This window comes from Lissotriton vulgaris, chromosome 7 (genome assembly GCF_964263255.1).
Source record: "Lissotriton vulgaris chromosome 7, aLisVul1.2, whole genome shotgun sequence".
Taxonomy (NCBI): domain Eukaryota; kingdom Metazoa; phylum Chordata; class Amphibia; order Caudata; family Salamandridae; genus Lissotriton; species Lissotriton vulgaris.
The window spans coordinates 1,764,047,696-1,764,060,485 of record NC_141695.1 but is presented as its reverse complement, the minus strand read 5'-3'; the positions used below and the strand labels follow the sequence as shown (position 1 = coordinate 1,764,060,485).

Sequence of the window (12,790 nt, the reverse complement as noted above, 5' to 3'; positions counted from 1 at the left end):
CCAGTGCTCGGGGGCACGAGGGGGCAGTGGAGGGATATTTGTCAACACTATGGTGTAAGGAGTTGCCTCTGGCGGGAGATATAAGGTCTCATTTAGGTTCATATTGTGTCTTAAGTTCGCCCTTCGAAGGCTCGATAGATTAAAGTCCCTCCCATCGTTACCCAGCGTGGGCATCCCTAGAGCAGCTAATGGTGCATTAGGGGTATTCACTGCCTGTGCACGGGTAGCGCCTGAGCATGCTGCACTGCGCCCTCTATGTTCTGCTAATGGGAGTGCCACAGATTGTAAAACTGGCCCTGGAGGGGCTATTCCACCAGGGAGACCACCCTGAGTACTGATGGAATGCGCTTGTCCGCTGTCGGGAATAATAACAGAGTGATTTGCCTCCGACCTCACTCCCCGATTCAACATCATGTCAAGGCTTCTACTCAAAAGTAGCTCCTGATGAACCGGGCCATTATTTACAGGTCGCCCCTCCAAAATATTAAGTCTATCTTCACGCAAGATGGTAGAGTCTGGAATGTCCGCAGAGTGGCTAAGTATTACAATGTTGAAAATGTACGTAGCTCTCCTTCTTCTGCTCTTGATTACTGCCAAAGGAGATCTGTACGAATTAGAAAACCTGGTTTTCTAGTCAAGGGTTTTTCTAAGTTTTACCCTCCTATCAAAATTGTTAAAGTCTTTAAAAATAGCGTTGTCACGCAAGATGGTAGAGTCTGGAATGTCCGCAGAGTGGCTAAGTATTACAATGTTGAAAATGTACGTAGCTCTCCTTCTTCTGCTCTTGATTACTGCCAAAGGAGATCTGATGTTTTTCCCGCTATGTCTTCTCCCAATGCTGTTCATGTAGATTCTTCTGTTGCTTCTAGAGTTAAGGCTTGCAATAGACAAAAGAATGTTCCCAGCAGATATCTAGATTAATGCGCTCCCAATTTTCTTTTTTTTAGGGGTAAGATGTGTTGCATTCTGTTTATACTGCTTTGTTCTGTTCCCTATGCCTTTCCCTGTCTGGGTCTGCTGCCTGGAATGTATGATGCGTGCCTGCATCTTACATCCTGGGTTCCAGATTCCAGACCAACTGTATTATAATATCTGTATCTGAACCTGTACTGATGTGCTGTGCTTCAACTCCTATTCAAGTATTAAATTCTTTCATGAAATTCAACTTTAAGCATCTTTGGATCTTTATACCGTGTCCTGCTCTCACAGAGAGAGTGATGTAAACAAGGGTCTTGTCTCTTCACCCTACTCGCTGTTAACTCAGTAACCTTGACTAGTCTCCACAAACCTGGGCAGCATCACTGACCGAGACCCCTAATGTCCATTACAAAGGCTTCAGCAGTTTAACCCGTCAACCTTTGCTTCTGGACAGACACAAGGGGGGGCCGTGGAGTCAGCTGTAGGGTCACCGAGGTGGCCACGCCTACCATGGAAGGCACATCACTTCCCCCACCAGCCCTGATGGCAGATATTGGCAATGACAGGGGTCGGGATCACATCAATTCCCTCCTCGAAGCCGCCTCACTGGACTAGATCAATAAATCTGTGGGTTTGGAGATCTGAGGGTCTCTGGAACAGAGTGACCTGCCTGTAGGTTCTCACCTCACGTAGGGCACATTTACTAAACTTTCTCGCACTGCAGCGCACCAAGCAACGCTTCTGCACTGCGTGAAAGGGAGGGAGCAGAAATACACACTATTTACAAAGATATGGATCGTTCCAGCTCTCCCCTTGCACTGGTGCACGGTGTGCTGTCTAGCGCCAACACAGGCACCATGGTGCACAATAGTGCAAGGGGCCTGTATTACAGACAGGATTGTTTGTTTGCAACAGAGATACCTTCCTGCTCATAAATAATCCTTACAGACGTTTTCCTCTTTCTATGTGCGCTGCTGAGCGCCGCTCATGTGGAAAGAGAATATAATGAGGAGAAATGAACATATTTCTCCTCAATACGCCTTACTTGGGAAAGCGTCATCACTTCACGCATTCCCAGGTTTAGATGTCTTTGTAAATCTGGGAGTGCGGCAACATCCATGGGTGGCCGCATCGCAACGCCCATGGGGGCCGCATCGCAACGCCCATGGGTGGCCACATCGCAACGCCCATGGGTGGCCGCATCTCAACGCCCATGGGTGGCCGCATCGCAACGCCCATGGGTGGCCGCATTGCAACGCCCATGGGTGGCCACATCGCAACGCCCATGGGTGGCCACATCGCAACGCCCATGGGTGGCCGCATCGCAACGCCCATGGGTGGCCGCATCGCAACGCCCATGGGTGGCCGCATCGCAACGCCCATGGGTGGCCGCATCGCAACGCCCATGGGTGGCCGCATCGCAACGCCCATGGGTGGCCACATCGCAACGCCCATGGGTGGCCAGATCGCAACGCCCATGGGTGGCCACATCGCAACGCCAACGCTCCACCCTGGAATGCCTTCCATATAGAAATGTAGCGTGATGCCGCTCATGCAACTACACGGAGTTACATTTCTTCCCAAAACCACACAAGATGGAGCATATCGACCCTGACGTGGCTTTGTACATCTTACTGTTGACTTTGCGTTGTCCTTGTGTGACCTTTCGTGACCATCCAAGCTCAGTTACTTAAGGAAATCTGAAGAGCATCGAACAGCCACTCATCTCTCTGCCAACCGCAGCTTGCACATCCCATTGGTGGAGGGACATGCATGTCATGCAGGCTGCTTGCCCATTGGATGGGGAAAATGTCTATCCCATTGTGGGTTCAACCCCTTTTGATGAACGTGGTTCTGAAGCTAGCTTGAGTAAGCCTGACATTATCCTGTCTTCAGCAGAGAATTGTTTATCACTAAATGTTATTGATCCATGGATTCTCATTGGTTGTAGAGTTCATTCCAAATACTTTCAATCTCCTCCTGTGAGAATCGGAGCAGAAACATCCAAAAGAAGGAAGGAAGGACACCCACTGCTCGCTGGAGCTTTGTATGTGAAAAGGAAGTGAATTCTGAAATTTAGGACCTTTCAATGAAAAGAGCATCACACAAGAGGAGGCGAAGGAAGGATGGTTCTTAGCAGCACAACTGATGATGAGGGAGATGGCAAAACACACTTTCAAGACACAAAGGTGAGAAATACAACCCACACAAGAGAACAAGGGGGGTCCTCCACTCCCACCAGGCCCTCTACACTTCAGAGAGATCATAGCAAGGCATGGCTCACATGAAGGTTGGCCAAGAGATATGGGGGCGTTTCGGAGATCGATCAATTAATCAATCAGTAGATTTCTAGAGCACTACTTGTCACCCATGAGGGTACCCAGGCGCTGATCACTGAAAAGGAATGAGGGAGGCTATCGCGGACCGGCGGACTGAAGAACCAGAGACAGAGGGTTTTTCTCCTAAACTTACAAGATATGTGGTGAAGTTACAACCTAAGTGCTGGGGATGTATGACGGTACCACGCGTACTTTTACAACGCGTACCGTTACCACGCTACTTTTACCACGCAAGTCGTTACAACGACTTGCATGGAGGGGCGCTGGATAGTAAATTATTTAATTTACTATTCCAACTCCAGTCCCCGTGGACTCTAGGGAAAGGAGTTGGATAGTAAATTAAAGTATTTACTATCCTGGAGCGCCCCCCAGCGCATTTCGTTGTAACAACCTGCGTGGTAAGAGTAGCGTGGTAACGGTACCGCGTTGTAAAAAATGCGTGGTAACCGTTGTATACCAAGTGCTGGTCAAGAGTTTCAAAAATCTGTTGACTATGGGAAAGTAAAAGTGAGTTCAATAGGGCAGGTATACCGGTTCTCAGATCTCCAAACCCACAGATTTATTGATCTAGTCCAGTGAGGCGGCTTCGAGGAGGGAATTGATGTGATCCCGACCCCTGTCATTGCCAATATCTGCCATCAGGGCTGGTGGGGGAAGTGATGTGCCTTCCATGGTAGGCGTGGCCACCTCGGTGACCCTACAGCTGACTCCACGGCCCCCCCTTGTGTCTGTCCAGAAGCAAAGGTTGACGGGTTAAACTGCTGAAGCCTTTGTAATGGACATTAGGGGTCTCGGTCAGTGATGCTGCCCAGGTTTGTGGAGACTAGTCAAGGTTACTGAGTTAACAGCGAGTAGGGTGAAGAGACAAGACCCTTGTTTACATCACTCTCTCTGTGAGAGCAGGACACGGTATAAAGATCCAAAGATGCTTAAAGTTGAATTTCATGAAAGAATTTAATACTTGAATAGGAGTTGAAGCACAGCACATCAGTACAGGTTCAGATACAGATATTATAATACAGTTGGTCTGGAATCTGGAACCCAGGATGTAAGATGCAGGCACGCATCATACATTCCAGGCAGCAGACCCAGACAGGGAAAGGCATAGGGAACAGAACAAAGCAGTATAAACAGAATGCAACACATCTTACCCCTAAAAAAAAGAAAATTGGGAGCGCATTAATCTAGATATCTGCTGGGAACATTCTTTTGTCTATTGCAAGCCTTAACTCTAGAAGCAACAGAAGAATCTACATGAACAGCATTGGGAGAAGACATAGCGGGAAAAACATCAGATCTCCTTTGGCAGTAATCAAGAGCAGAAGAAGGAGAGCTACGTACATTTTCAACATTGTAATACTTAGCCACTCTGCGGACATTCCAGACTCTACCATCTTGCGTGACAACGCTATTTTTAAAGACTTTAACAATTTTGATAGGAGGGTAAAACTTAGAAAAACCCTTGACTAGAAAACCAGGTTTTCTAATTCGTACAGATCTCCTTTGGCAGTAATCAAGAGCAGAAGAAGGAGAGCTACGTACATTTTCAACATTGTAATACTTAGCCACTCTGCGGACATTCCAGACTCTACCATCTTGCGTGACAATGCTATTTTTAAAGACTTTAACAATTTTGATAGGAGGGTAAAACTTAGAAAAACCCTTGACTAGAAAACCAGGTTTTCTAATTCGTACCCATTCCCCCACCACAAAATCACTATCTTTGGTTTTCATTTTGGAATCAAACAGGGTTTTCATTTGTAGTTGTTTGTTTTCAACCCGTTTGGCCACAGCAGCAAGGTCCAAAGCAGAATTATTTACATCAAGTTTTTTAATCCACCAGGGACATATATCAGAAGGAGGCTCCCTACCCTTAAGGAGTCTGAAGGGACTAACACCAGTAACAGAGTGAGGGGTGATGCGATATGTCCACAACCTTTTCCTCACAACATCCAACCAACCATCATCCGAAGTCTGCACACCATTCAAACAATCCTTAAGGACACGGTTAAAGCGTTCAACTTGGCCGTTTTCCCTAGGCTCATACAGAGAGGTGGTGTAATGCTTGATTCCACACGTACTGAGGAATTTCTCAAAATCAGCTGAAACAAGCTGAACCCCATTATCTGTGACACAGGTTTCAGGAAATCCCTCTCTAGCAAAGACTTCCTTAAGAAAAAGAATAATCGAGTGAGAAGAAACAGTGCTGACAAACTTTACTTCGGGCCACTTGGAGTGGTAGTCCACCAGAACTAAAGCATAACGAGCATTGTAAGGCAACTGTTTAAATGGGCCAGATATATCAAATCCCACTTTCTGCCAGGGAAAGGTGGGCCATGACACAGGCTTGAGGGGAGCTGAGGTCACATGAAGCATTTTATCACTGTTAACACAATGCGAACAATCTCTCACTAGCCTATCCACCATTTTGTCCACTCCCGGCCACCAAAAGCTCTCTCTAATCAGACGTTTCATTGATGACATGCCAATGTGACTCTGATGAGCGAGAAGCAGAATCTTCTCTTGTAAGGATTGGGGCGGGATTAATTTACCAGCCTTGAAAAGTAGACCAGAAAATTCTTCAATTTCCGATGAAACTTGGCAAAAGGGAGCTATATCCGGAGAAACACCCCTATAGGGTGGCCAACCATTCCTAACAAAATCAAACAGATGTTGACAAACCACATCCTTGCCAAGTTCAACAAACCATTCTTCTTCCGACAAAGAAATGAACTCCTTGGAAACACAATCTCCAACAGAGGCAACAACATCGATGTCATTATCCACCTTTGGAGAATCCTCACAAGGGAACCTTGAAAGAAAATCTGCAGTCACATTACACTTACCAGGAACATACACAATCTCGAAATCATACTCCTGAAGGCGTGAAGACAAACGAGCTATACGCGCTGTGGAGTTCCATCCACCTCCAGGAGATAAAATCCCAACCAAAGGTTTATGGTCGGTACGTAGTACAAATCGATTGCCCCAAACATAATTCCTGAAGTGTTCAACAGCCAAAATGCAGGCCAGAAGTTCCTTTTCAATTACGGAGTACCTTCTCTCCGTAGGAGACAATGTCCTCGAGGAAAAGGCAACACACCACTCATCCTTACCCGATGACTGGCTTAACACACTACCAATGCCATAAAGGCTAGCATCGACTGTAATAATGCATTTCTTGTTAACACAAAAGGACTTCAAAGTAGGAGCATAAACAATTTCCTCTTTGATTTGTTTAAAAGCTTGTTCCTGCTTCTCAGACCAAATAAATTTGGCTGAACTCCTTGTTAGTTCTCTAAGAGGCTCCATTTTGCTTGCAAAATTTTGGATAAATTTGCTTTAATATTCGCAAAGCCCTGCAAATGAAAGCAATTTTTCCTTATTGTCCGGGGAAGGAGCCTTAACAATAGCATCCACAAGATTCTTTTTTGGTACAACTCCATCCCCTGAAAGTGAATGGCCTAAATAGTCTACTGTTTTGCAAAAAAACTTGCACTTACTAGCTTTGATAGTCAAACCAAACTTCTCCAATCTGGAACAAACCTCCCTAAGGTGACTATCATGCTCAGAGACATTTTTAGAAAAAACAAGAATATCATCCTGAAAGCATTTGACGTAGACATTCAGGTCCTTGAATATATGATACATTGCCCTCTGGAAAACAGAAGCGGCCGACGCTAGGCCGAAAGGCATCCTTTTAAATTGAAACAATCCATGGGGAGTGATGAAAGCGGTGAAGTGCTTTGAGTCTTCCGTGAGCTCTATCTGGTGATATGCAGACCTAAGATCTAATGTGGAAAACACACAGGCTCCGTCAAGCATGCACAACATTTCATTTATGTTAGGTAACGGGTGACAGTCTATGACCAAACATTTATTTAACGCTCTCAGGTCTACACACAACCTAATAGTTTTGTCGGGTTTAATCGCCAAAACAATAGGCGAAACCCATTCAGAGGATTCTACCTCCTCGATGACACCATCTTTGACCATGTTGTCAAGCATGACTCTGAGCTCCTCCCTGACACTAATGGGAACACCTCTTAACTTCTGCTTCAGAGGCACAGTATTCGGTTTGACTTTGATTTTGTGCGTAAAACCATTCAATCTCCCAAGTTTTTCAGAAAAGACATTAGGAAAGGAGTTAGATATCTCTTTAGACATAGATGCTAGGTCATAGTCCCCATCAGATATAGCTAGAACACACACAGGATCTTTCAACCTAGGATTCAAAGAGATCCCCAACTTAGCTTGATCCCGCCAACCTAGAACATTTACACCTTTAGATGCTACATACATCTTAATAATTGCAGAATTGTTTTTTACAATAATAGGGACTTCTTTAAAACCTATAAAACTGATCTTGGAAGTGTCAAAATTATAGGCATCAATATCTGGTTCACACAAAGAATTTACATCAACCAGATTCCCAAATGACTCCACACAATAATCACGAGTAATTATGGTCCACGGAGAACAGGAGTCCACCATGAGTTCAAGAGTTTTACCTAGAATGTTCACTAAACTCTTTGGGGAAGGTAAACTATCTGCTAGTGTCATATCGAACGAGGTTTGTATAGAAATTACGATGCCAGATTCTCTAACAGAAGAATCATTACCCTCTCTCTCCGCAACGTAAGATACATTACTATTAGTACGTCTGGGAGTATTAGAAGAAGGCTTCTTGTAATCGTTAACTGACTTAACAGAAGTTTTACAATATTTAGAAAAATGTCCAGTGCGATTACATTTATTACATTGTCTATTCAAAGCGGGACACTGTGGAAAAGAAGCTATATGATCTGGGCTTCCACACCTAAAGCAGTAAAACTGTTTACCTTTGCCCTCATATTTATTAGAACTTTGAGTTTTCACATTTACAGTGCTAACCTCACCAGTGGATGTGGAAGGAGTGGTATGAACAGAAGCTTTGTCTAAGGATTTAATCCACTTGTCGGATTGTTCTAAAGCTTTAGCTGTACTAATAGCAGTCTCTAAACTTGGATCCCCTAAAATCCATAACTGCTCTTGTACCTTCTTGCTTTTTACATGCACAACAATTTGATCCCTAATCATTTCGTCAGTTATTAGACCAAAATTGCAATGGAGGGAAAGTGCACGTAAAGCAGTTAAGAAATCATCAAAACACTCATTCTCATCTTGTACTCTGGTATAAAACTTAAACCTATTTAAGGCTACACTGGTTACTGGTTTAAATCTTCCCTCTATTCTATGCACAGCCTCATCATAAACATTTGAATCACCTCCAGATCTCACAGGAGGTAAAGTTCTAAAGACAAGTTGTCCTTCTGACCCAAGACAATGTAAAAAAATGTTCTTTTTCCTTTCCGCTGACATCCTCTCACCATCCATAGCCTTAAGGTAAGTAAAAAATTCTTCCTTCCATCTAGTCCAAGGGATGGGCGGGTCTCCTTTGGTTTGTAAAAATTTTGAAGGTGGGTCAAACTGCATAATGGCTAGAGTAAAGTAGAGGTACTCTCTTTTTTTTTTTTTTTTTAAAACAGTTTCTCAAAAGTAATAGTTTACACAAAATGAATGAAGCAAAGTAGGATATAACGTTTTCCTTTTTTGTAGTAGAATAGTAGTCAAGTGTTTGAAAAAGAAAGAGAAATCCCTTAATTCCTTTTCCTTTAAAACGAACGTAATTCCGGTAAAAGTACTTGAAAAATGGAGAACAGCGAAAATATAGTCTATTCTGTCTTCCGGCGTGTAAATATAGTTTATTTTACCTTCGGGCGTGCGAATTCTGCTCAGGAATACATCGACATCGACTTCTCAGCGTCTCCGGTAACTGTGTATCTTGTTGCTATGGATACACAAGATGGCGCTGAGACGTGCAGCGTGGTGACGGCAGGGACGTGTCACGTGATGACGCAGCGCGTAATGATGACGCAGCGCGTGTTGACCACGTCAGGAGATGCCTCGAGCTTGCTGACAGCCTCGCGCACTGCAGACAAATGTCGGAAAAGTCTTAAAATTAGACGAAAACAGTTTTATACATCACCAATCCGCCGGAGTAGGAGCGCTGGAAACGCCAGGACATGCGCCAAATACGAAGGTAGAAGCGGTGATTTTCATGTACCACTTGTCGTTTTCTTTTTTCCGTTGATAAACACGAAAAGCTTTGAAAATATGCAGAAAAACACTGGTAGGTCGTAAATCTTCGCAATTACGACGTAGAAGGATTATTCAGTGTTATCTTGAAGAAAGAGAGGATGAAAATGTATTTTCAGGTTTCTTCTTTTGTAATCCAGTCTCAAAAATTAAAATTTCTGCTCCTGTGCTTCAAGGATAGTGGCAGAAATAGCAGGGTTTACCTCGTCGCCAATATAAAGATCCAAAGATGCTTAAAGTTGAATTTCATGAAAGAATTTAATACTTGAATAGGAGTTGAAGCACAGCACATCAGTACAGGTTCAGATACAGATATTATAATACAGTTGGTCTGGAATCTGGAACCCAGGATGTAAGATGCAGGCACGCATCATACATTCCAGGCAGCAGACCCAGACAGGGAAAGGCATAGGGAACAGAACAAAGCAGTATAAATGTACAACAGAATGCAACACACGGGCTGAGTTTACGGGAGCTTGGGTAAACTGTGTTTAGAATTTGTATTATAAGGTAACCCTGGCATAGGAATATGGTATTAACTGCTGTAGAAATAACTATGTACATTTTATCAGTTAGTTTTCCCAAGTGAGTTGGGATAATTGATTGTGATGCTTTTGTGTAATCCATTCATCTAGTTACAGTCGCCTTTGTCTCTCCGCACCCACTGGTGTCTGTTGTTTTTGGGGTTCAGCCGCAGCGCCTCTAATATTGTTTCTCTTCTGTGTTTTCTTTCAGCCCTGGTGACGTCAGTCTGGGTGACGTCATTGCTTCAGTGCACGGCGGCGCAGCTGTCAATCACTCCAGATGTGGTGACCGCGGCGGTGGGAGACACCGTCACCCTGTCTGTGCGTTACGAGGCGCGTTTATGGTACTGTGTCTGGTTCAGGGGCGAAGAGACACGCGCAAAGGACCAAATCCTAGGTCTCTTTTTCAGCGATCCTCCGTCCTATGGTCCTCAATCCACCGGCCGAGAGTCTGTGCTACTGGACGGGTCTCTGCGGATCACAGATGTGCAGACGAATCACACCGGAAACTACACCGTGCGAATGAACGTGGCCACGGGGGGGCTACAGGAGGCGACAGCACAGCTCAGAGTGCACGGTAAGGTCGGCCACACCTGTCCTGGCACTGCCACCCAGGCCTGGTTCTACGGCGGTGCGATGGGTGCCACCGCACCGGGCGCTGACTTGAGGTCGGGGCATCATTTTCCCAAGTATGTTATCATTTTAAAAGCACCTCCTGCTGCGGCGTTTTCGGCCTCCAGCAATTTTAAGGCATCAATTAAAATGTCAAGGGAAATCCGGTGAAGTGTTGTCTCATCCTAAGGTAGTGCAGAGGGTTAAAGTCCCTGCTGCTAAGAACATGTGCGATGCAAACAACAAAGTGCATATAATGTAAAAAGGTCAGTGGGTTCCTGCTTTTTCAAGAGAGATCCTTTTGTTACTTGTCCTTTATAAGTCAAAATTCTAATATTGAACATTGAGATATTAACTGCAATCAAAGAGCTGCTGCAAACTGCGAGGTGTATGTTAGAGCTATATGCTTTTTTGCCCAGTCTTTCATCATCCTAATCTTGCCCAAAGGCTTCATTTGATTGGAAAACAATTCTTATTATTAAAGAGAACCCCTAACCATGATGTTATGTTTTACATTCTGAATTAGCGCCTTACCAGAATAAGGACTCTTAAACTATATTGACTTCCAGTATCGATGGCACGCCACTCCAACACTACTCCTTGGGGTCCTGTCTGTTGTAACATTTCCCATACACTGATTTAAACACATATCATTGTCTCTGTGCAAAGTGTGTGTGATGTAAAGTGCTCTGACACCTTACACTGGTATGAGAGGTGCTATAAATCGAAATGAATCTGAGAGACAGTGGTTACAGAGACTTGAGGGGGCACCGTTAAAGGGTGCTAGTGAAGGAATCCATGGCAGAGGTGCTCATTGGGGGGCCGCCAAAAGACATTGTCGCACAGACCGCCACCAGTGTTAAGGCCGGCCCTGCTGCCACCTGTACACACTTGTCTGACTCCAGGAGCTCAGGGTCTTGTGTGACCCTCGGACACTTGTCTCACTCCAGGAGCTCGGGGTCTTGAGTGACCCTCAGACACTTGTCTTACTCCAGGAGCTTGGGGTCTTGTGTGTTAGCCTCGGACACTTGTCTTACTCCTGGAGCTCGGGATCTTGTGTGACCCTCGGACACTTGTCTTACTCCAGGAGCTTGGGGTCTTGTGTGTTAGCCTCGGACACTTGTCTTACTCCTGGAGCTCGGGATCTTGTGTGACCCTCGGACACTTGTCTTACTCCTGGAGCTCGGGATCTTTTGTGACCCTCGGACACTTGTCTTACTCCTGGAGCTCGGGGTCTTGTGTGACCCTCAGACACTTGTCTTACTCCAGGAGCTTGGGGTCTTGTGTGTTAGCCTCGGACACTTGTCTTTCACCAGGAGCTCAGGGTCTTGTGTGACCCTCGGACACTTGTCTTACTCCAGGAGCTCGGGGTCTTGTGTGACCCTCGGACACTTGTCTTACTCCAGGAGCTCGGGGTCTTGTGTGACCCTCGGACACTTGTCTTACTCCAGGAGCTCGGGGTCTTGTGTGACCCTCGGACACTTGTCTTACTCCAGGAGCTCGGTGTCTTGTGTGACACTCTGACACTTGTCTTACTCCAGGAGCTCAGGGTCTTGGGTGACCCTCGGACACTTGTCTTACTCCAGGAGCTCAGGGTCTTGGGTGACCCTCGGACACTTGTCTTACTCCAGGAGCTCGGTGTCTTGTGTGTGACCCTCGGACATTTGTCTTACTCCAGGAGCTCGGGGTCTTGTGTGTGACCCTCGAACACTTGCACTTCTCAGCCGCAGTGATTGTGTGCAGGGCCGGCCCATGGGTGGTGCGGTTGGTGCCACTGCACCAAGCGCTAACTTTTGAGGTGGGGGCGTGTTTTCAAGTACAATACGTTTCACAAGCACCTGCTGCGGCGCCCCTGGCCTCCAGCAGCTTTATGGCAACCATAAAAATGTCCAGACGTCTCTGGCGATCGATGGACCTGCTGCAGAGATCGGTGTTTTGTTTAGTGCAAGTTGTGACTCCTCATAAAGTAGCACAGAGGGTTAATGTGCCTGCTACAAAGCACGTGTGCCCTACGGATCACAAAGAGCATATATGGAAATAGATCAGTGCGTGCCTCAGAGATGTCTGGAAGTCTGTGTCCTGTGATGCAAATCCTTCGGGATCCGGCGGGAGCCTTGGAAATGCAGACTGGCAAGATGCTTCCTGTACCTGTTTGAATAGGGGAGACACTCCTTTACCCCAAGGGAGATTCTTCCGTCTTCTAGTCGAAGTAGAATGTCGAAGTTCCAGGATATATGTTGCAGAGTTTCATCCAGGCTA

General features: G+C 45.6%; 1 protein-coding gene across 1 annotated transcript in view; it reads left to right on the top strand.

The window, feature by feature from the left end:
* The window catches only part of LOC147706612 (cell adhesion molecule CEACAM1-like), a 135,643-nt gene that overhangs the window by 19,594 nt on the left and 103,259 nt on the right, over window positions 1-12,790 (top strand). The window contains exon 2 of the mRNA XM_086933101.1: window positions 10,131-10,496. Coding sequence (XP_086789227.1) covers window positions 10,131-10,496 — 366 coding nt within the window. The remainder of the gene's footprint in view (window positions 1-10,130; window positions 10,497-12,790) is intronic.